This window comes from Oncorhynchus gorbuscha, linkage group LG21 (assembly GCF_021184085.1).
Source record: "Oncorhynchus gorbuscha isolate QuinsamMale2020 ecotype Even-year linkage group LG21, OgorEven_v1.0, whole genome shotgun sequence".
Classification (NCBI taxonomy): Eukaryota; Metazoa; Chordata; class Actinopteri; order Salmoniformes; family Salmonidae; genus Oncorhynchus; species Oncorhynchus gorbuscha.
The window spans coordinates 47,729,634-47,752,546 of NC_060193.1; the positions used below are offsets into that span (position 1 = coordinate 47,729,634).

A 22,913-nucleotide genomic window follows, 5' to 3' on the forward strand; every position below is an offset into this window, starting at 1 on the left:
TGAGCAAATCATGTCCAAAAATATTCTAATGAGCCACAGCCCCTACATTTGAATTATCACTAAAAGAGGAAATAACCCTTTTCTGAACTGCAAAGAACCATTGAAGGGCTCAAAGGGTTATTTTAGTCATTATGGTTCCACATAGAACCACCCCCTTTCCCAAAGAACCTTTGGGGAACCCTCAATGTGTATTCTTGGACTAAAGCACCTTCGATGGAGAATCTCCATTGAACATGCTTCTTAGTCAAGGACTAGGCCTAATCTATCTGTGTCCAGGAATCCGGCCCTTGGTGTCTTGTAAAATCAGTTAGTCTGACAATCACCTCTTTACAGTCATAGTGAGGAATATCTTTCTCTCAGAAGACTCAGACTCAGATAAGGCAAAGTATTGACTTCAGTCAATTAAAAACAAATCTGTCAACAGGGTAAGTAAACTGAGGCTAATTTGTAGTGGTTAAGAGTTATAAAATGCCATTAATGTCACCCCGTTGTCCAATGGCTTTTCATTAAAGAGAAATAGAAGAATAAGGTCAAATTGGTGCTTGTCATTAACTACGTTCTTCCAGTAGTACTCTCTATATAAAAAATGTGGACTTGGTGTGCAAAGGCTCATAGTAACCTGACTTGTTGTGAGACACATTCTCCGCCATCCAAGCAGGGTCAGCGTTGTTTAAAAAAAATCTTGACTGTACAACATATGGACTGTGCACAGATGTTGTACAGTTATCATCCCCATAAAGACATGTCTTTTGTCTGGACGACAGCGAGGATGGTCTCCTGATCCGGGACAGGGGCGAGGAATGCAAGGAGCCGTCAATAATCGAATCAAATCAATGTTTATTTGTCACGTGCGCCGAATACAACAGGTGTAGGTAACCAATGGTGCGGGAAAAAAAGGTGTGTGTGTGTGTGTGTGTGTGTGTGTGTGTGTGTGTGTGTGTGTGTGTGTGTGTGTGTGTGTGTGTGTGTGTGTGTGTGTGTGTAGGTAAGTAAAGAAATAAAACAGTAAAAAGAGATTTGAAAAAAGAGTAGGAAGGCTATATACAGACACCTGTTAGTCAGGCTTATTGTGGTAGTATGTACATGTAGGTTTAAAGTGACTATGCATATATGATGAACAGAGAGTAGCAGAAGCGTAAAAAGAGGGGTTGGCAGGTGGTGGGACAGATAGCAGATAGCCCGGTTAGCCAATGTGCGGGAGCACTGGTTGGTCGGGCCAATTTAGGTAGTATATACATAAATGTATAGTTAAAGTGACTATGCATATAAGATAAACAGAGAGTAGCAGCAGCGTAAAAGAGGGGTTGGGTGTAACGGCTCTCTTCTATCTCCTCCTCTGACGAAGAGGTGGAACAAGGATCGGACCAAAATGCAGCGTGATGATGATTCATGATATTTTAATGAAGGAAAACTACACATACAGAAACTACAAAAATAACGAAAACCGAAACAGCCCTATCTGGTGCAAACACAAAGACAGGAACAATCACCCACAAACACACAGTGAAACCAAGGCTACCTAAATATGGTTCCCGATCAGAGACAACGAGAATCACCTGACTGATTGAGAACCGCCTCAGGCAGCCATAGACTATGCTAGACAACCCTACTCAACCACAATCCCAATACCTACTAAACCCCAATACAAAAACACACCACAAAATAAACCCATGTCACACCCTGGCCTGACAAATAAATAACGAAAACACAAACTACTAAGAGCAAGGCGTGACATTGGGGGGGACACACAAAATAGTCCGGGTAACCATTTGGTTACCTGTTCAGGAGTCTTATGGCTTGGGGGTAAAAACTGTTGAGAAGGCTTTTTGTCCTAGACTTGGCACTCTGGTACCGCTTGCCATGCGGTAGTAGAGAGAACAGTCTGGGGTGGCTGGGGTCTTTGACAATTTTTTAGGGCCTTCCTCTGACACCGCCCAGTGTAGAGGTCCTGGATGGCAGGCAGCTTTGCCCCAGTGATGTACTGGGCCGTACACACTACCCTCTGAAGTGCCTTGCGGTCGGAGGCCGAGCATTTGCCGTACCAGGCAGTGATGCAACCAATGTTGCAGCTGTAGAACCGTTTGAGGATCTCAGGACCCATGCCAAATCTTTTCAGTTTCCTGAGGGGGAATAGGCTTTGTCGTGCCCTCTTCACGACTGTCTTGGTGTGTTTGGACCAATCTAGTTTGTTGTTGATGTGGACACCAAGGAATTTGAAGCTCTCAACCTTCTCCACTACAGCCCCGTCGATGAGAATGGGGATGTGCTCCGTGCTCCTTTTCCTGTTGTCCACAATCATCTGCTTAGTCTTGGTTACGGTGAGGGATAGGTTGTTATTCTGGCACCACCCGGCCAGGTCTCTGACCTCCTCCCCATAGGCTGTCTTGTCGTTGTCGGTGATCAGGCCTACCACTGTTGTGTCATCGGCAAACTTAATGATGGTGTTGGAGCCTGGCAATGCAGTCGTGGGTGAACAGGGAGTACAGGAGGGGACTGAGCACGCAACCCTGGGGAGCTCCAGTGTTGAGGATCAGTGTGGCAGATGTGTTGCTACCTACCCTCTCCACCTGGGGGCGGCCTGTCAGGAAGTCCAGGATCCAGTTGCAGAGGGAGGTGTTTAGTCCCAGGGTCCTTAGATTAGTGATGAGCTTTGAGGGCACTATGGTGTTGAACGCTGAGCTCTAGTCAATGAATAGCATTCTCACATAAGTGTTCCTTTTGTCCAGGGGGGAAAGGGCAGTGTGGAGTGCAATAGAGATGGCATCATCTGTGGATCTGTTTGGGCGGTATGCAAATTAGAGTGGTCTAGGGTTTCTGGGATAATGGTGTTGATGTGAGCCATTACCAACCTTTCAAAGCACTTCATGGCTATGGATGTGAGTGCTACAGGTCTGTAGTCATTTAGGCAGGTTGCCTTTGTGTTCTTGGGCACAGGGACTATGGTGGTCTGCTTGAAGCATGTTGGTATTACAGACTCAATCAGTGACATGTTGAAATTGTGAAGACACCTGCTAGTTGGTTAGCACATGCCCGGAACACACGTCCTGGTATTCTGTCTGGCCCCGCAGCCTTGTGTATGTTGACCTGTTTAAAGGTCTTACTCACGTCGGCTACAGAGAGTGTGATCACAAAGTCGTCCGGAACAGCTGATGCTCTCATGCATGCCCCAGTGTTGCTTGCCTCGAAGCGAGCATAGAAGTGATTTAGCTCGTCGGGTAGGCTCGTGTCACTGGGCAGCTCGCGGCTGTGCTTCCCTTTGTAGTCTGTAATAGTTTGCAAGCCCTGCCACATCCGACGAGCGTCGGAGCCGGTGTAGTATGATTCAATCTTAGCCCTGTATTGACGCTTTGCCTGTTTGATGGTTCGTCGCAGGGAATAGCGGGATTTCTTGTAAGCTTCCGGGTTAGAGTCCCGCACCTTGAAAGCGGCAGCTCTACCCTTTAGCTCAGTGCGAATGTTGCCTGTAATCCATGGCTTCTGGTTGGGGTATGTACGTACAGTCACTGTGGGGACGACTTCCTCAATGCACTTTTTGATAAAGCCGGTGACTGATGTGGTGTATTCCTCAATGTCATCGGAAGAATCCTGGAACATGTTCCAGTCTGTGATAGCAAAACAGTCCTGTAGTTTAGCATCTGCTTCATCTGACAATTTTTTTATAGACCGAGTCACTGGTGCTTCCTGCTTTCATTTTTGCTTGTAAGCAGGAATCAGGAGGATAGACTTGTGGTTGGATTTACCAAATGGAGGGCGAGGGAGAGCTTTGTATTCGTCTCTGCGTGTGGAGTACAGGTGAGCTAGAATTTTTTCCCCTCCCAATAAGCACTCTTTAAAGAGACAAGAGACAGACAGGAGTCATCAACAGTAATAAATCAACTAAAATCACATGAGCAAATTCTAGAACTGTCATGTATTGTCATGTTATGTCTTGTTCCTGTTCTTTCTCTTCACTTCGTTTCCCCCTGCTGGTCGTATTAGGTTACCTTCTCTCCCTTTCCTTCCCCCAGCTGTTCCTCATCTCCTCTAACTACCTCGTTTACTCTCTCCCACCTGTTCCCTTTTTCCCCTCTGATTAGGTCTCTATTTCTCTCTCTGTTTCTGCTTCTGTCTTTGTCAGATTCTCGTTTGCTTCACCCTTGTCCCGTCCTGTCGTAATCTGCCTCTTCATCAGATGCTACGTGAGATCAGGTACCTCTGTCCTCTACAACCCGCGCCTACCCGGAGAGACCAGCAGTCTGTTGCCGCTAACCCTGCTATTCTCCTCTGCTGCTAGAAGGGGACTCTCCTGTAAAGATCAGAGGACTTTATGATTTATTTGTCGCCCTCTCTGCGGGTTGTCTATTTTGTCAATCGTTACATCTGAAGAGGATATATGTCTTCCCTGTGTTTGGACATTAAAAGACTCTGTTTCTGTTAAACCGCTTTTGGGTCCTCACTCACCTGCATAACAAGAACATTCTACAATTCTTCAAAATACTGCTGTTATATGGGTTCATGTGGACTGAGTGGACTCCGTACAGTGAAACCTGTTAACCCATGTATTTCACTCGGAATGGTTATGTGTTGCTAATGATAATATATTAATATATACTAGAAATGGCATATATTAACATTATATTATAGTACAATAATAATGATGATATAATAACAATATTGGCAATTTAGCAGTTTTATCCAAAGCTTCTTACAGTCATGTGTGAATTCATTTTATATACGGGTGGTCCCCGGAATCAAACCCCCTACCCTGGCCTTGCAAATAAAATGCCATGCTCTACCAACGGAGCTAAAGAGGACCACAAAATGTATAGTAAACATGAGTAAGACATTGCCTCCTAATTTACAGTCTTGTGCTACAGGCAGCCATGTAATGCAGTTCAGCTGGTGATTCTGTAGATCCGGGACCGCCGGTGTATCTTGGGTGAATCCTAAATGACACCAGATATCCCTTTCTAGGGCCACTGGTTTATGCGAGGCTGTGTCTAGTCTTGTCCACCAGCCCGGCTCCACAGCAATTACCCTGGGGACGAGGTTATGCTGGTAAAATTAATGAAGTGTCTCAGGAATTGGGTGCCGTTTGGTGTGATTCCTTGGTTCCCTCATATAGACTATCCTTTTCAGCAGTAATCCTTTGCATTAGCATTATGTGTCTCCGTAGAGCTGATGTAACAAACGATGTCTAGAAGTGAATGCATTCTCAGTCTACTTTCCTGGTAAAAAAAAAGAGTTTGATACAACATATAGATAAACCACAGCATATTGAATTTCCTTAAAGAAACCCATGTTGGGTTTACGTAACACTTAGGCCACTAGAAACTGATGGAACCAGTGATACGGTGATGAATGGCAACCAACTTTGAACATTCAAAGTTCACAATACTGATACAGACTAAGTCAACTTTCACTTGCTGGAAAAACAAGTTCAAAGTGTCCCAATTGAATCTCAGCCTATCATGTGTACACTCATCCCTTTTAGAATGTGGGATGATGTTTTTCCGTTGAGCGTAGTCGAGCCCTCTGAGGTCTTATTTTAATTGACAGATCCACTTAATTCACCCTTGCTGACTCTGCTTATGCAATTATCATCTCCGGGTTTGTTGTTTACGACTGATGATCACATGAGGCTGGTTCTCTTGCTGTTTCCCCTATTCATGTGTTCATCCTTCCTCACGAGTTCCATCCAGCCTCATTACATGAATTGTCTTATTTCATAGTTCGACTCCGCCAGCAAATCTCTTAGGGCTTTGTGCACTGATCTTCCATCAAAAGTTCTCAGAATCAAAATGCATAATAGGTTGTACTTGGAAGACGCTATGTGACACAGATGATTCCAGGAGATGAGTAACTGGGTCTTTAATCATGTGATGTAACATACCCTAGAAAGGTATGGTTAATTCATGCACACACACACACACACACACACACACACACACACACACACACACACACACACACACACACACACACACACACACACACACACACACACACACACACACACACACACACACACACACACACACACACACACACACACACAGTTGGATAAGTAGTTCAGCACCTTAATGTGATGTACAAGCATGCTCAACAGCCTAAAATCACATTCATTACCTATAACCAATTCCATGTAAGGGAATTCTCAAGATACTTCAGAATTAGACCTACAGATCCCAAATGAGCATTTCACAGAATCATCATTTTTATGAGGTGAGAAAACCAAGAAGTGGAAGAGTGGTTTATATTCCCCAGGTCTATGGTACCTTGACCTGTATAGAGAAGTGACGTAAAGCCTGTAGCGCCTAGAATCTGTCCCCTAAACTCATTCTCATGGCCTAATTGAGTCACTCCAATCAAATCTCACTGCTGATTAACACTGTGTGTGTGTGTGTGTGTGTGTGTGTGTGTGTGTGTGTGTGTGTGTGTGTGTGTGTGTGTGTGTGTGTGTGTGTGTGTGTGTGTGTGTGTGTGTGTGTGTGTGTGTGTGTGTGTGTGTGTGTGCGTGCGTGCGTGCGTGTGATTACAAAAGGAAGACCATGTCAGATCTGGGGAGGGTGGAGAATCCCAAGTCAAAACAACCCTGAAAAGCAATGCTGATACGATCAGGTCAAATCAGCAAGGCCCAAAAATGTGTCACTCTCACATGCTAGTACTACAGAAGCTATCTCATGCTATTTTTTGTTGTTGTCCCTCTCACAAAGTCTCGCTTCCTAGAAATGGCCCAATAATCAAATAATGTTGTAGCTAAGTGATGGGACAAACACACATGGGGAGACACAAATAAAAATGTATCCAGTCATTCCTTAATTCTTCCACTGTCACGCCCTGACCTTAGAGATCCTGTTTATGTCTCTATTTTGATTTGGTCAGGGTGTGAGTTGGTGTGGGTATTCTATATTCTATTATTGGTATTTCTATGTTTTGGCCATGTAGGGTTCTCAATCAGGGACAGCTGTCTATCGTTGTCTCTGATTGAGAACCATACTTAGGCAGCCCTTTTTCCCTCCTGTCTTTGTGGGTAGTTGTCTTTGTTTGTTGGCACTATAGCCTTTAGTTTCACGGTTGGTGTTGGGATTGTTTTTGTCAGCGTCATAATAATAAAAGGAATATGTATGCTCACCGCTCTGCACCTTGGTCCAGTTCATTCGACAGCCGTGACATCCAACGTCACCTGATCCATCTGGTCCTATCTTTATACAGATATGGAGCTGAGGCCATAAACCTCTGGTACATTCTACCGAGTGAATTCACTCCTCACTCCTAGGAGAACAGGTCTCCATGGCATTCTCTGACTGGAAGACATTCTGAGGAAGCTTGTGGGATGACAGGGCTGGCATTAAGATTCTAATTGGGTTGACTTAATTCATTGTGGGTAATGTGTTAGAGGACATGTTCTTTTGGGGATTAAAGGTCGCTGAAACATAACCCTTTGACCAGCTGGTGGGCAAAGACAAGTTGTAGGAGTAATGGTGAAAGCATGTAGCCAAACCTGAGGGTTTGTTGTAATCTAATTGACCTCCTACAGTCGTATGAACAAGTTTGGGCACCACTGACAATTTCCATTTATAAATAATTGGGTGTTTGGATCAGCAATTTCATTTTGATCTATTAAATAACTGATGGACACAGTAATATTTCAGTAGTGAAATTAAGTTTATGTGCAATATGCATCAAAACAAAATTAGACGGGTGCATAAATTTGGACACCCCAATAGAAATATCATATCAATATTTAGTGGAGCCTCCTTTTGCTAAAATAACAGCCTCTAGATGCTTCCCATAGCCTCTAATGAGTGTCTGGATTCTGGATGAAGGTATTTTGGACCATTCCTCCTTACAAAACATCTCCAGTTCAGTTAGGTTTAATGGTTGCCGAACATGGGTGGAATCCAAGTGACCCTCATGGACAGCCCGCTTCAAATCATCCCACAGATTCTCAATGATATTCAGGTCTGGGGACTGGGATGGCCATTCCAGAACATTGTACTTGTTCCTCTGCATAAATGCCCGGATAGATTTTTGAGCAGTGTTTTGGGTCGTTGTCTTGTTGAAATATCCAGCCCCGGCGTAACTTCAACTTTGTGACTGATTCTTCAACATTATTCCCAAGAATCTGCTGATATTGAGTGGAATCCATGTGACCCTCAACTTTAACAAGATTCCCAGTACCGGCACTGGCCACACAGCCCCACAGCATGATGGAACCCCCACCAAATTTCACTGTGGGTAGCAGGTGTTTTTCTTGGAACGCTGTGTTCTTTTGCCGCCATGCATAACATCCCTTTTTATGACTAAATAACTCAATCTTTGTTTCATCAGTCCACAGCAACTTATTCCAAAATGAAGCTGGCTTGTCCAAATGTGCGTTTGCATATCTCAAGCGACTCTGTGGCGTGTGTGCAGAAAAGGCTTCTTACGCATCATTCTCCCATACAGCTTCTCCTTGTGCAAAGTGCGCTGAATTGTTGAACGATGCACAGTGACACCATCTGCAGCAAGATGATGTTGTAGGTCTTTGGAGGTGGTCTGTGGGCTGTTTTTGACCGTTCTCACCATCCTTCGCCTCTCTGATATTTTACTTGGCCTGCCACTTCTGGCCTTAACAAGAACTGTGCCTGTGGACTTCCATTTCCTCACTATGTTCCTCACAGTGGACATTGACAGCTTAAATCTCAGCGATAGCTTTTTGTAGCCTTCCTCAAAACCATAATGTTGAACAATCTTTGTTTTCGGGTCATTTGAGAGTTGTTTTGAGGCCCCCATGTTGCCACTCTTCAGAGGAGAGTCAAAGAGAACAACAACTTGCAATTGGCCACCTTAAATACCTTTTCTCACGATTGTATGCACTTATCTATGAAGTTCAAGGCTTAATGAGCTCACCAAACCAATTGTGTGTTCCAATTAATCAGTGCTAAGTAGTTACAGGAATTCAAATCAACAGAATGACAAGTGTGCCCACATTTTTGCATAGCCTATTTTTCCCATCTGATTTAATTTCATACAACTTAATATTGCTACACTAAAAATCTTTGTCTGGACAATACCCTAGTACTCAGCTTTTATTAGAAAATGAAAGGCATGCCACTGTGATCATTTTCTGTGACGGCAGAGTAAATTATTATGCAGCCTCAGAGGGGTGCCCAAACTTTGGGTCCTTGAATTTGTTTTAATTTTCTTCTTGAATGCTTGGATTCATGTATTCAACCACATGACTAGAATTTGAAACAAGAAATCATTCGACTTCATAAGCGTTTCAACAATGTATTTTTCTCTCTCTCTCCCTGTGCAGGCGGGTGCTTATTAATCTGGTATGACGTAACCCATAAGCTTTGTTAGTCAACAACGTTCACATTGATAAGATAAAGCATTTATCCACTGAATTATTGCACACAGGAGGTATTGCAGAGACAATACCCTTCATCAATTCCTATTCATTTATTTTGTCAGGTGTGACATCTGAATTTGATTAGGATGTAGATTAGTGGGTCACACTCACTTAATAATGGCAGATGCAGACCATTCTATTCTCATTCAAAGTCCCAATTGGGAACATTGGCATATAGTGCATTCGGGAATATTCAGACCCTTTGACTTTTCCAATATTTTGTTACTTTACAGCATTATTCTAAAATTGATTCTGCAACTTGTCCAAGCCTCCCCCATTTCTCCTTCACCCAAATCCAGATAGCTGATGTTCTGAAAGAGTTGCAAAATCTGGACCCCTACAAATCAGCTGGGCTAGACAATCTGGACCCTCTTTATCTAAAATGATCCGCCACAATTGTTGCAACCCCTATTACTAGCCTGTTCAACCTCTCGTATCGTCTGAGGTCCCCAAAGATTGGAAAGCTGCCGCGCTCATCCCCCTCTTCGAAGGGGGAGACACTCTAGACCCAAACTGTTACAGACCTATATCTATCCTACCCTGCTTTACTAAGGTCTTCGAAAGCCAAGTTGACAAACAGATTACTGACCATTTCGAATCCCACCGTACCTTCTCCGCTATGCAATCTGGTTTCCGAGCTGGTCATGGGTGCACCTCAGCAAAGCTCAAGGTCCTAAACGATATCATATCTGCCATCAGCCGTATTCATCGACCTGGCCAAGGCTTTCGACTGTCAATCACCACATTCTTATCGGCAGACTCAACAGCCTTGGTTTCTCAAATGACTGCCTCGCCTGGTTCACCAACTACTTCTCAGAGAGTTCAGTGTGTCAAATTGGAGGGCCTGTTGTCCGGACCTCTGGCAGTCTCTATGGGGGTGCCACAGGATTCAATTCACGGGTCGACTCTTTTCTCTGTATACATCGATAATGTTGCTCTTGCTGCTGGTGATTCTCTGATCCACCTCTACGCAGACGACACCATTCTGTATACTTCTGGCCCTTCTTTGGACACTGTGTTAACTAACCTCCAGACGAGCTTCAATGTCATACAACTCTCCTTCCGTGGCCTCCAACTGCTCTTAAATGCAAGTAAAACTAAATGCATACTCTTCAACCGATTGCTGCCTGCACCTGCACGCCCGTTCAACATCACTACTCTGGACGGTTCTGACTTAGAATAAATACGTAGACAACTACAAATACCTAGGTGTCTGGTTAAACTGTAAACTCTCCTTTCTCCAATCCTTAATTTTTATCTAGAATAGCCTTCCTATTTCGCAACAAAGCATCCTTCACTCATGATGCCAAACATGCCATCATAAAACAGACTATCCTACCGATCCTTGACTTTGGCGATGTCATTTACAAAATAGCCTCCAACACTCTACTCAGAAAATCGGATGCAGTCTATCACAGTGCCCTCCGTTTTGTCATCAAAGCCCCATATACTACCCACCGCTGCGACCTGTATGCTCTCGTTAGCTGGCCCTCGCTTCATATTCGTCGCCAAACCCACTGGCTCCAGGTCATCTATAAGTCTTTGCTATGTAAAGCCGCACCTTATCTCAGCTCACTGCTCACCATAGCAGCACCCACCCGTAGCACGCGCTCTAGCAGGTATATTTCACTGGTCACCCCTAAAGCCAATTCCTCCTTTGGCCGCCTTTCCTGACAGTTTTCTGCTGCCAATGACTGGAATGAATTGCAAAAATCACTGAAGCTGGAGACTCATATCTCTCCCACTAACTTTAAGCATCAGCTGTCACAGCAGCTCACAGATCATTGCACCTGTACATAGTTCATCTGTAAATAGCCCATCCAACTACCTCATCCCCATATTATTTTTTGTTGTTGTTGCTCCTTTGCACCCCAGTATCTCTATTTGCACATTCATCTTCTGCACATCTATCACACCATTGTTTAATTGCTAAATTACTTAGCCACTACGGCCTATTTCTTGCCTTACCTCCCTAATCTTACCTCATTTGCACACTCTGTATATAGATTTTTCTATTGTGTTATTGACTGTACATTTGTTAATTCCATGTGTAACTGTGTTGTTGTTTGTGTCGCACTGCTTTGCTTTATCTTGGCCAGGTCGCAGTTGTAAATGAGAACCTGTTCTCAACTGGCCTACCTAGTTAAATAAAGGTGAAATAAAAATAAAAAACACTCAATACCCCATAATGACATGGCAAAAACAGGTGAAGAAATGTTTTCATTAAAAAAACGATATCACATTTACATAAGTATTCAGACCCTTTACTCTGTACTTTGTTAAGAACCTTTCAAGCTCTGTCAGGTTGCATGGGGAGCGTCACTGCACAGCTATTTTCAGGTCTCTCCAGAGATGTTCGATCGAGTTCATTTCCTGGCTCTGGTTGGGCCACTCAAGGACATTCAGAGACTTGTCCCGAAGCCACTCCTGCATTGTCTTGGATGTGTGCTTAGGGTTGTTTTCCTGTTGGAAGGTGAACCTTCGCCCCAGTCTGAGATCCTGAGCTCTCTGGAGCAGGTTTTCATCAAGGATCGCTCTGTACTTTCTCTGTTCATCTTTCCCTCAATCCTGACTAGTCTCCCAGTCCCTGCCGCTGAAAAACATCCTCACAGCATGATACTGCCACCACCATGATCACCGTAGGGATGGTGCCAGGTTTCCTCCAGACATGACACTTGGCATTCAGACCAAAAAGTTAAATCTTGGTTTCATCAGACCAGAGAATCTTGTTTCTCATGGTTTGAGAGTCTTTAGGTGCCTTTAGGCAAACTACAAGTGAGCTGTCATGTGCCTTTTACTTAGGACTGGCTTCCATCTGGCCACTCTATCATAAAGTTCTGATTGGTGGAGTACTGCAGAGATGGTTGCCCTTCTGGAAGTTTCTCCCATCTCCACAGAGGAACTCTGGAGCTCTGTCAGAATGACCATCGGGTTCTTGGTCACCTCCCTGACCAAGGCCCTTCTCCACCGATTACTCAGTTTGGCCGGGCGGCCAGCTCTTGGAAGAATCTTGGTGGTTCCCAACTTCTTCCATTTAAGAATGATGGAGGCCACTGTGTTCTTCAGGACCTTCAATGCTGCAATGTTTTGATTCCCTTCTCCAGATCTGTGCCTCGACACAATCCTGTCTCAGAGCTCTACGGACAATTCCTTTAACCTTATGGTTAGTTTTTTACTCTGACATGTACTGTCAACTGTGGGATCTTAAAAAATCAAATCAAATCAAATGTATTTACATAGCCCTTCTTACATCAGCTGATATCTCATAGTGCTGTACAGAAACTCAGCCTAAAACCCCAAACAGCAAGCAATGCAGGTGTAGAAGTACGGTGGCTATGAAAAACTCCCTAGAAACGACAAAACCTAGGAAGAAACCTAGAGAGGAACCAGGCTATGAGGGGTGGCCAGTCCTCTTCTGGCTGTGCCGGGTGGAGATTATAACAGAACATGGTCAAGATGTTCAAATGTTCATAAATAACCAGCATGGTCAAATAAGAATAATCACAGTAGTTGTCAAGGGTGCAGCAAGTCAGCACCTCAGAAGTACATGTCAGTTGGCTTTTCATAGCCGATCATTAAGAGTATCTCTACCGCTCCTGCTGTCTCTAGAGAGTTGAAAACAGCAGGTCTGGGAAAGGTAGCACATCCGGTGAACAGGTCAGGGTTCCATAGCAGCAGGCAGAACAGGTGTGTGCTTTTCCAAATCATGTTCAATCAATTGAATTTACCACAGGTGGACTCCAATCAAATTGTAGAAACATCCAAGGATGATCAATGGAAACAGGATGCACCCGAGCTCAATTTCAAGTATCAAAGCAAAGAGTCTGAATACTTATGTAAATAAGGCATTTGTTTTTTATGTTCAAATACATTTGCAAACATTTCTAAAAACTGTTTTCACTGTCAGTATGGGATATTGTGTGGATTGATGAGGAAAACATTTCATTTGATCCATTTTAGAATAAGGCTGTAACGTAACAAAATGTGAAAAAGTCAAGGGGTCGGAATACTTTCCGAATACACTGTAAGAGCATAACCATCTGTAATTGCGAAGGTGTAAATGACCATGCCAACAATGCTGTCCTCAGTTGAGGATTCAGAACTCTATGGTACCCCCTGATGGTCATATTTGGCATTACTTTTAATGACGACATGATGTGCGACTGCGCAGAGATGGTACGTCACACGTTCGCTTAACAGAGTAATGTAATCAACTAGCTAGCTAGCTGGGTACGAATTAAATTATTTTACTCTAATGTCGGTCTATCACGACGAAGTTGAGATCGAGGACTTTGAATATGACGAGGATGAAGAGACATACTATTTTCCCTGCCCATGTGGCGACAGATTTGCCATAACCAAAGTAAGTACCGCGTGAGGAGATCCCCTGCGAGTCACGTTGTGCCAACTAGCCTGTGATGGTTGTATTTAATATCTCTACTTGCAGGAGGATTTGGAAAATGGTGAAGAAGTCGCGACGTGTCCGAGCTGCTCGCTCATTGTTAAAGTAATCTACGACAAGGTTCGTGTTTAGGTAGCCTCGGTGTCTCACGTTCTGATCGAGACAACGAGACTAAACGAGAATTAGGAGGCCTCGCGAGACTAGCGCATTGATGGCCCCACCCTTGTCCTTGAATAGATGTTTTCTATTTCTCTGATATTGTAACTATTGTGTTCATGATGCCTAATCTATTTCTCTATTAACCAGGAGGAATTTATGTCTGGGGAGATAATCGAAGCACCAGCTACAGAGAGCAGATTGAAACTGGCTCAGTCCTCCTGACAGCAATGACACACCTCTTCAGTTTCTCATCTACCATCAGTAAAAGTGGACCCTGTTGCATTTGTATGTGCTCCCACACAACACAAAGGCACACTATGAACGATATGCTTCACTGGTGAGGTCTGGGATGGAGGATTCTCAGCATTCATTCAAAGGTTCCTGGCATTGATTTTGCAGAGTTCCATAAAAGGACCCAAACTACTACCATTTGCACAACGTATTTAAATAAATCCTTTACTCTTTTAAGTCTTTCAATCCTTTTTTTTACAAGACAATGTTATGCATTTTTGTTGATTCCTCAAGATTAAATCTGGATGAAGTGAAAACTGTTTTTTTTCTTCTTGTTAACTGCTTGTAGTTTTCAGGTTTGAACAGCAGGGGAGGCAGATGTTCAAGGAAAAATACAGGCCTACTTACTGTACACTGTACAGGGAATACATAGAGTGCCGTTGGGGAAAATGGGTGTATAGACTTCTCTCTATTCTAACCTAACAGATACTATCCTTGGGATTCCTGAGATTGTTTCAATTTAAAAGGAATGAGCTGGGGTAAGAAATATGGTGGAAACTCTTTAGCCCATTCTTAGGCCAATCTTACAAAGCCTTACATACCCTTTACTTGGAACATATTTCAACAGTGTAGTGCTCTGCCATTTGTAATGCCATGTTTTAAAAGTGGTTATGTGGTTATGTGTGAGCCAGTGATCTTCTTGACCCTTACATTTTTAATCTATGAGTCATATGAGAGACATGAATTATTCATATTGGCTGTTCATTATGATGTGTATGTTATGGATGGACAAGTTGCTGAATTACAGTTCCCTATTTACTTACCCTTCTCTCCCCCTCATGGATAAAAAAAGCATTGGATTGGCGTAAGCTGGGTCTAACATGCAAGTTTTCACCATACTTCTCTTACACCAGTCCATTCCTTTAAATCCAGAAAGAGTACAGAATCATCCCTCAGCCAATAAAATAAAATGACTCATTCCAAACACCCACATAACCATTTAATACAATATTGACTGGTACTGTGTCAGCATAGCTACTGTTTCACACCACCAGCTCTCCTTATTGGCTCCTTCACAGCAGGGCCTGACCTGTCAGAGAGAGGAGAAGGAGTGTTCCAAATGGCACCCTATTCCCTACATAGTGCACTACCTTTGACCAGAGCCCTATAGGCTCTGGTCAAAAGTAGTGCTCTGTGTAGGGAATAGGGTGCCATTTGGGAGAAATCCAGGGAGAAAACATGATGGTGTCCTTCACATGATATTGAAGGTCCTGCCTGTCTATTTATCCAATATCCAGTTAGCTCTGTGGCTGATGCTGTGGCGAGGGAGGAAGCTGAGCACGAGTCAATACGTCTAACTGCATCTCTCATCAGGGGGGCCACAGCAACGGCAGACAGGCATTGACAAACACGCCAGCACTCAGTCAGAGGAGCCTCACAGAGCAGGTCACTGCTGAGGGAGAGAGAGAGTTAGAGCACTGAGCAGTAGCATTCATGATGTTTGTGTGGTGTGTGGATGGCATGTACCACTACTCCCTCACATCTGGAGGAAAATAGTCATTATTCATGTGACGATAATCGTTTGTGTGAAGTGTGATAATCAGTCACAAAGAGTCATGAATTGCTCTGTTGAGAGGGATATACATTATACAAGACAATGCAAATGTGATGTAATGTATGTACAATAATTGTGCTGTGCTCTGTGCTCCCTACCCACTGCTTTTGGCAGGCGTGACGTCACATTTCAAGGCAGTTGGTTGAGCTGGAGGTAGAGGAGGAGACGAGCAACCCAGCGAGTTGAAAAAAAGAAGAAAAAAAAGATAACCAATCGCATTGGTTTTTAAACGTCAACTTTTAGAGCTCGAAAGTGAATATCGAAGACTATTTTTGCAAATTCCTGAGCTGATAATCAGATTCAACTGGAGAAACCACCAAGGTAAGAACACTGCTGACGAACTGAGCGCAAAGTTATGGTTGCTTGCTTGACGGGAGGTGCGGTTGGTAATAACTGGCATTTGTGGATTTTGGTTAATGACACCGTTACGAGCGGATTCAGATTGTTATTTTTTAGATGTTAAAATACAGCAGTCAGAATAATGCTCGTGGATTCGGCGCCGAGAAAGTAGAATAGTATTGTTGTGTTTGTCCATGCGGTTTTCTGTCTCCTCGGTCGCTTTGTCAATGGCAGTACAATAGCCCATTGCCGCTTGGTAGGCTACGACAGAGATGGGTGTTTGCGCTTTTCCTAATATTCTTTGAAACATTGTATTAGTTATGTTTCAAACTTTAACATTATATCTCTTGAATAATCACTCCGCTTCGATTTTCCTTCGTGGTACATTTGTTTACATACTGTAGTTAGACAGTGTTGGTGAGCAACATGTAGGCCTATTTGCAATAATCGTAATTTTTTTATTCTCTGTAAAACGTGCTCATACATGCCCTGTGTAGTTGTTGATTTACAAACCCAATATATAAAATATAATACATTCTGCCTATCTGTTTCTGTTGTTTTCTCATAGTGAGGTGATAGTTTTTTGATGGCTATGATAAGGTGTGGTGTACCTGTTTTTGCTCAACTGTAACAACCTGAAAAACTGGCGATGAAGAAGATGCAACCATTATTCTCTCTATGTCAGAGGGTGTAGGCTTGCAAGCCCAAGAGGTGTACGCAAGATGGGACTCAAACCTTTTCGTGCAATGAACACCTTCAGATCTTAGGCCTACATTTTCTTTTGCCACACCTAAACCACTGGAGGCTCCTCAGACGAGGAAGGGAAGGACCATCCTCCAGTGAATTTAATTAAAATAGTAAAACATTAAACGTTATCATTTTTAGATAAAATTGTAAATATAGTCAACATATAATTGATTAAACACACGGTTTTTAAATGAATGTCTACAGTAGCCTCAACAGCACTCTGGGGCGGCAGGTGGCCTTGTGGACTAGTAACCGGAAGATTGAAACCCTGTGCTGATAAGGTACAAATCTGTCATTCTGCCCCTGAACAAGGCGGTTAACCCACTGTTCCTAGGCCATCAATGAAAATAAGAATTGGTTCTTAACCGACTTGCTTAGTGAAATATATATATATATTTTAAAACAACTCTGTAGGATAGCACCATGGTGTAGCTGGAGGACAGCTAGCTTCTGTCCTCCTCTGGGTACATTGACTTCAATACAAAACCTAGGCAGCTCATTCTCACCCGCTTCCATAGACTTACACGGTAATTATAACAACTTACGGATGATGTCCTCCAACCCATCATCACCCATCAAAGGATCAGAGAATGAAATCATAAGCTACAACTATCTAGCACTGCAGTGCATAAAATGTGAACAGTTTTGAACAAATTCATTTGTAAAAAAAAATGAAGGAAAGCTATATTTTGTATTTTTCGTCTCACTTTCACTTACTTAGCTAAATAAATGCAACTAGCTAGCTAGTTTAGGCAACTCCAGTCCTTGTGCGCCTGATTGGTGTCAAACTTTTTCTCCATCCCTAGCAAACACAACTGATTAATCAAATTGTGTTCTAAAATGAAGATCATTATTAGGTGATTATTGGAGTACGGTGTGTTAGCTGGGGCTGGGGCAAAATGACAACAATCAGGCCCTCAAGGATTAGAATTGCCCACCCCTGGCCTACTCAAACACCTGGCTCAAACAGAGGGATACTATGTTAGCTAGCTGGCTATGACTATCCAACAGCTTTTGGTTTTACTAAGTTATTACTAAACTGTTTTTCTGAACTGCTTACTGACTGTACACTGTAATGTTACTTCATGATTGTAGCGGGTATGCTAACATGTTAGGTATCTTGACTATGACGTTACTTTAGCTAATATGGTGACAACGATGTAGGCTGTGTGTAGAGGTTATGATATGGTTTGGCTTGTAAAGGTTTTTTCGCCTGGTCACATACAGCTGATGTGTTCTGCATTGAAGTCCACAAGGGAAGGGAAAAGGTGAGAGGAATACAACGTGGCTGCTATGAAAGTGAACTGTGTTTACGTGTGATCAGGGGTGTATTCATTCTGACGATTCTGTTGAAAAACATTTCTTAAATGGAATGAAACGGGGATAAACATACCTGAATTTGTCCAATAGAAACTCTTGTTTGCAACTGTTGGACTAATGATCACACCCTAGATCAGCTAGATGCAGGCAAGATCTGATCTGATTGGTCAAAAGGCTAAGTGAAAAAAATATCAGAATAGGGCTCCCTGTGTAAACGCAGCCAAGGAATCATCTGCACCTGTGCTAGAGAAACCAGAAATTCACTCTCTGTTTTTCTCACTGCACATTATTTCCTCTACCTGCGCAGGACTAACTTAGAGAATAGTAATATCCTTCACAGACATACTATTTTCAGTTGGGTGTCTGCTACAATGGATAATTGAAGTCCAATAAGTCATGAATTAGTTATGTACCACATAGGGTGGTGCAAAATGTCACTGGTAACATAATTTGACTCTCAAACGCATTCCAACAGTTCTGCTTCAGTTCTCACACTGCTATTAAAAGCAAATCAAAATAGCAGTCTAAACTATAAATAGAGAGAATGAGTCTTTGGATGTAGACTGACTAGTTGTTGAATGACATGCATTGGCATCCAGACCTATGAATGTAGGCTAGAGGAAGTGTGAAATTATTATGGTTAATCTTGGTCAATCATAGTATTTTTAAACATAAATAATATAGGACTCTTAGATGGATACTTTGGGATTTTGGAAATGGGGCCCTTTATGTACTTCCCCAGAGTCCATCATTTTTGTCTTTGTGTGTGGTTTGAAGGAAGTTGCTAACTAGTGCTAGCACAATTGCTAACTAGTGCTAGCACAATTGCTAACTAGTGCTAGCACAATTGCTAACTAGTGCTAGCACAATTGCTAACTAGTGCTAGCACAATTGCTAACTAGTGCTAGCACAATTGCTAACTAGTGCTAGCACAATTGCTAACTAGTGCTAGCACAATTGCTAACTAGTGCTAGCACAATTGCTAACTAGTGGAAAATACCCATAGACTTAGAGTCATTGTGCTAATGCTAGTTAGCAATAGCTCGCAACACTACATCTAACTTCCTTCATACTGGACACAGAGACATAAAAATGATATCAACTAGTTCATCGGACTCTGGGGAAGGAGATTGCCAAAATCCTGAATTATCGCTTTAAACTGTGAAAATTAAATCTGGGAATGAATTTAACCTTTGTAGTACTGCAGAGTTATGTGTTTCTACCATATCCCAAAGTGAACCTGCATGGCCAAAAATAATATCCAAGCTCCAGGTTTGAAATGTCTCTCTGCAGAGCGTTGTAATTGCCTGTTAAAACGCCTCCTCTCGAATGACGTTAGCTGCCTCTTGACTGTGATATTAGCACACAGTCTAGTTAAGTGTTCAGCTAGTTCACAATGTGTCAACTTAACAGGCTACAGCAGACGGCACGTTTCACAAAATGGACTGGTTCCAACTCCCAAGAGAAATATTGTTAGAACTTCATTAGCTACATAGTTGTAGCAAAGCAATTACACTCAACTGGCTTGCAAATGTTGTGTAGTGCAAAGTCCTTGACCAATCCAAGCCAGCTCACAGCACAATCAGGCAGGCCATTATCGATAAGAAGGTCTCCCTCTACTCTGCTTTATTTCCCCAACAGTTGGGTGAAGCAGAATGAGAAGGAGAGTGATGTTGATGGATGTCTGGAATAAGTCTTTTTTTATTATTAGAGGTCGACGTGGAAAAAGTAGCCTTTTAATATTTAATCGCTGTGCAGTGAATCATCGATGCCATGAACAAGAATGAGTTTGGGTAATGGTACTTCAAAGTATTGGAGGAAACTTTGACTTTCCTTTTACACGAGGTAAATGTTATCCAGCATATAAAAGCAAACTCCTGTGCCAGCGGTTACTGAGACAGAGCTGTAACATAACCTTAATGCTCAGCGAGTCGCTCTGGATAAGAGCGTCTGCTAAATGACTTAAATGTAATGTAAATGTAAATGTCTGCACTATATAGGGAATAGGATGCCATTTGGGATGCAACCAGTGAATCCAATAAAAAAAATCGGGCTGAGCCACATCCTGGTCAGTATGACCCAGAACGAACCCAATGCTAGTATAGATTATGCACAGGGCATTTGATTACCCTAGTGCACTCAAACATGGTTTCTTTCGTCACATGAAAGATTATCCCAGTAGTATGCTGTAACCTCTGAACATGAGGAGGCATGGGCAGGGGAGGCACAATGATCCGCTCTGTTTGGTAGTGAGGGCTGACTCACTTCCCGGACCCTCACGTTGGGAGCATATGTCTAGCCGATTTGGATGCGGAACTACTAGTGCCCCTGGCAGCAGTAGGATACTTCTGTGTGGCGCCACTTGCTCTATCTTTTCTCCATTGCAAAGGGGTTCATATACGTGGCTTGCAGTATAACACTAGTTACCGGACCTTATGTCACTTCGCCTGGTCTTTATATTGTATCTCGTTCCTCCCTCTCCACTTGTCCTTCACCTTGGAGAATGTAGTGTGGTGATATTTGATATGTGTGCGCATATGCTATATTGTGTATATACCTCACATGCAATGAATCTATTAAAAAGTATATCTGACTCCATAAAGATGATTTAGCAATATGCAAGGTGCTATGTAGACCATGTGCAAGTATTATGCTTTTCTAAGTGTATTTAATTACGTTGTAAAAGTGAACAATACATTATACATGGCATAAAGCTTAAGTTACAAAGCATTACAAGGCACTGACTCTCACCACAGCAGGCCAGGAACAAAAAAAAGAATGAGACAATGAATCTAAGACCTTTTATAACATCTTCACATACTGTGAAGTTAACCTCCAATCAGATATCAGACCTACACGATGTAATACCAACAGAAACTCAGCTTCTCAGAGGTGTGACAATGGGAGTTGGTGAGATCAACACAGAGGAGGCTGAATTCCTGAGAAGATGATAATAACTTTTTGCATAGAGTGTTAATCAGAAGAGTCACTGCGGGGGCTGCCCTACAACAATATTCTCTAGCACTTCTTACTAGAGGAAGGCGTTCAACTTCCTGTATCTCTCTACTATATTTCAGAACACCATTTGAACCAGTTATTGATTCTGTCTGTGGGAACTTGGTAGTGCGCTAACTTTTAGGGTAGCTGTAAAACATGACACTAGTTGGCGAGAAGCAGTGTTGCTAATTTGTTACGAGGATACTTTGCAGAGTGAGTTTTTGACACAGTTCCAGTAGCCAGGAATATTTCCAGTATCAGGGCTAGAGTTGGAGTCTCGCCTCTCGAGTGAAGGTGCTATTTGAGCATTCTCCATTTTGGAGTTGAAGCGGGCAAGCTTAGACGGTGCATGTGTTGGTGTACGTGAATACAACTGGGTTTGAAACCTAGGCCTAAAGCCTTGGGATGCTTGTGATCTCAAGGGCTGCTTGCCGGAAGAGAACATTGTGCTGGGGAAGAAATCCTCACCACTGTTGCCGTTTCTTATCATGTGAAAGGGTCCTACCAGGGAGTTTCTGCTTGTAGACAGATGTCAAAAAGGCAGACGTTGGATTACCTTGGCTTCTGGTCAAAGCCAGTCAAGAAATCCATGGGCTGTAGCGCGTAGGCAGACCAAAGGGCTGTCAAGGGGAGGCCACTTTTTGGATTGTGAAGGCGTCTGTAGCTTAAATAAGATTGCAGCGTGTGTGTGTACGCGTTTACATCTGCATCTTTGGTCTGCCCTGTTTAAGCCTGAAGACAGACAGTGTTCCTCCACCCCAGAGCTCTGAGATTGGTAGTCATTACCGAACTCTGACACATCATAGTACCTCTGTTTCAGGCGCCGGCTACATAATGATGTCATTCCCGCGTCCCACAGGCCCACAGCGTTGCGTGTTCAGGTTTGCCAAGACAGAGACTCATCCAGAGGGGAAAAACAGAACAAGAGAGGGAACCTTTCAACATACAAGAAATGGTTGTTCCTTTTTCAAGGGGAGCAGATTCCAAGAGAAAAGGGGAATCTACAACATTGACTCTCCAGTGAATCAGAGTCGACGTGAAAGAGGATGTTATGTAGCCTAACAACGTAGACTAGTGTGTATGACTAAGTAAGCCGTATGCAGCTAATATATACACACCCCATGCAGTTTCCAGTTTGTACACTTCTTTGTGTTGACCTAGACTAGAGCAGGCCTCACAACAGGCTGGATGACAGTGAGATTACTCTACCATGGTAATGTGAACTGCAACAGGAGCACAGTATAATGCAGAGACATTTGTCTGTTGTGTTGAGTGTGCGTGTCAGAGAGGGTCTGTCAGAGTAGGGATTTTACACTTCCGAGGTCACAGAGCAATTCTATCAGTGAAGCAGAGCCTGGTGTCACCAGATCATAATCATTGTCACAGAACACCTTTGTCACTTGTGACTCGGGCTGTCGATGCTAAATGGGACAAAGTGAAACTCGGGAGGGAGGGAGCGATTGAGAGGGAGAAAGGCGAAGGGAGAGAAGGAGAAACAGCCCCTGTAGTGATGTCTAACAAAATCTGACAGTTACCCAAAAGTTGTCGCGTTTGGCAGTTGATCTCATTAAGATGTGCTGACCTCTGAAGCATTATTCCTTAATTGGTCTGAGCTAATAAAAGATTTTCACTAGAAGATGGCTCATGGGTAGGTTACAGTCTCTCTGGGAACCTTGTTGCTAGCTTGCACTGTTTCCTCTCCTTTCATGTGGTGGTGGAAATGT

The 22,913-nt window shown here is 43.1% G+C and overlaps 2 protein-coding genes across 5 annotated transcripts in view; both read left to right on the forward strand.

Moving 5' to 3' along the window:
* The first annotated feature begins 13,523 nt into the window (after positions 1-13,523).
* On the forward strand, positions 13,524-14,488 carry LOC124008718 (DPH3 homolog). The gene is made up of 3 exons (XM_046320231.1): positions 13,524-13,742; positions 13,827-13,901; positions 14,088-14,488. Exons 1-3 carry the CDS (start codon positions 13,635-13,637, stop codon positions 14,160-14,162), a joined length of 258 nt encoding a protein of 85 aa, XP_046176187.1. The 5' UTR covers positions 13,524-13,634; the 3' UTR covers positions 14,163-14,488.
* A 1,014-nt stretch (positions 14,489-15,502) lies between these two features.
* The window catches only part of LOC124008688 (cytoplasmic protein NCK2-like), a 55,159-nt gene continuing 47,748 nt past the window's right edge, over positions 15,503-22,913 (forward strand). The window contains exons 1-2 of one of the 4 annotated variants that reach the window (XM_046320192.1): positions 15,503-15,617; positions 15,901-16,107. The gene's annotated coding sequence lies outside the window, so the exon portion shown is untranslated. Of the gene's footprint in view, positions 15,618-15,749; positions 16,108-22,913 lie in introns of those variants that run through there. The other 3 variants (XM_046320189.1, XM_046320187.1, XM_046320188.1) reach the window with 3 other exon arrangements.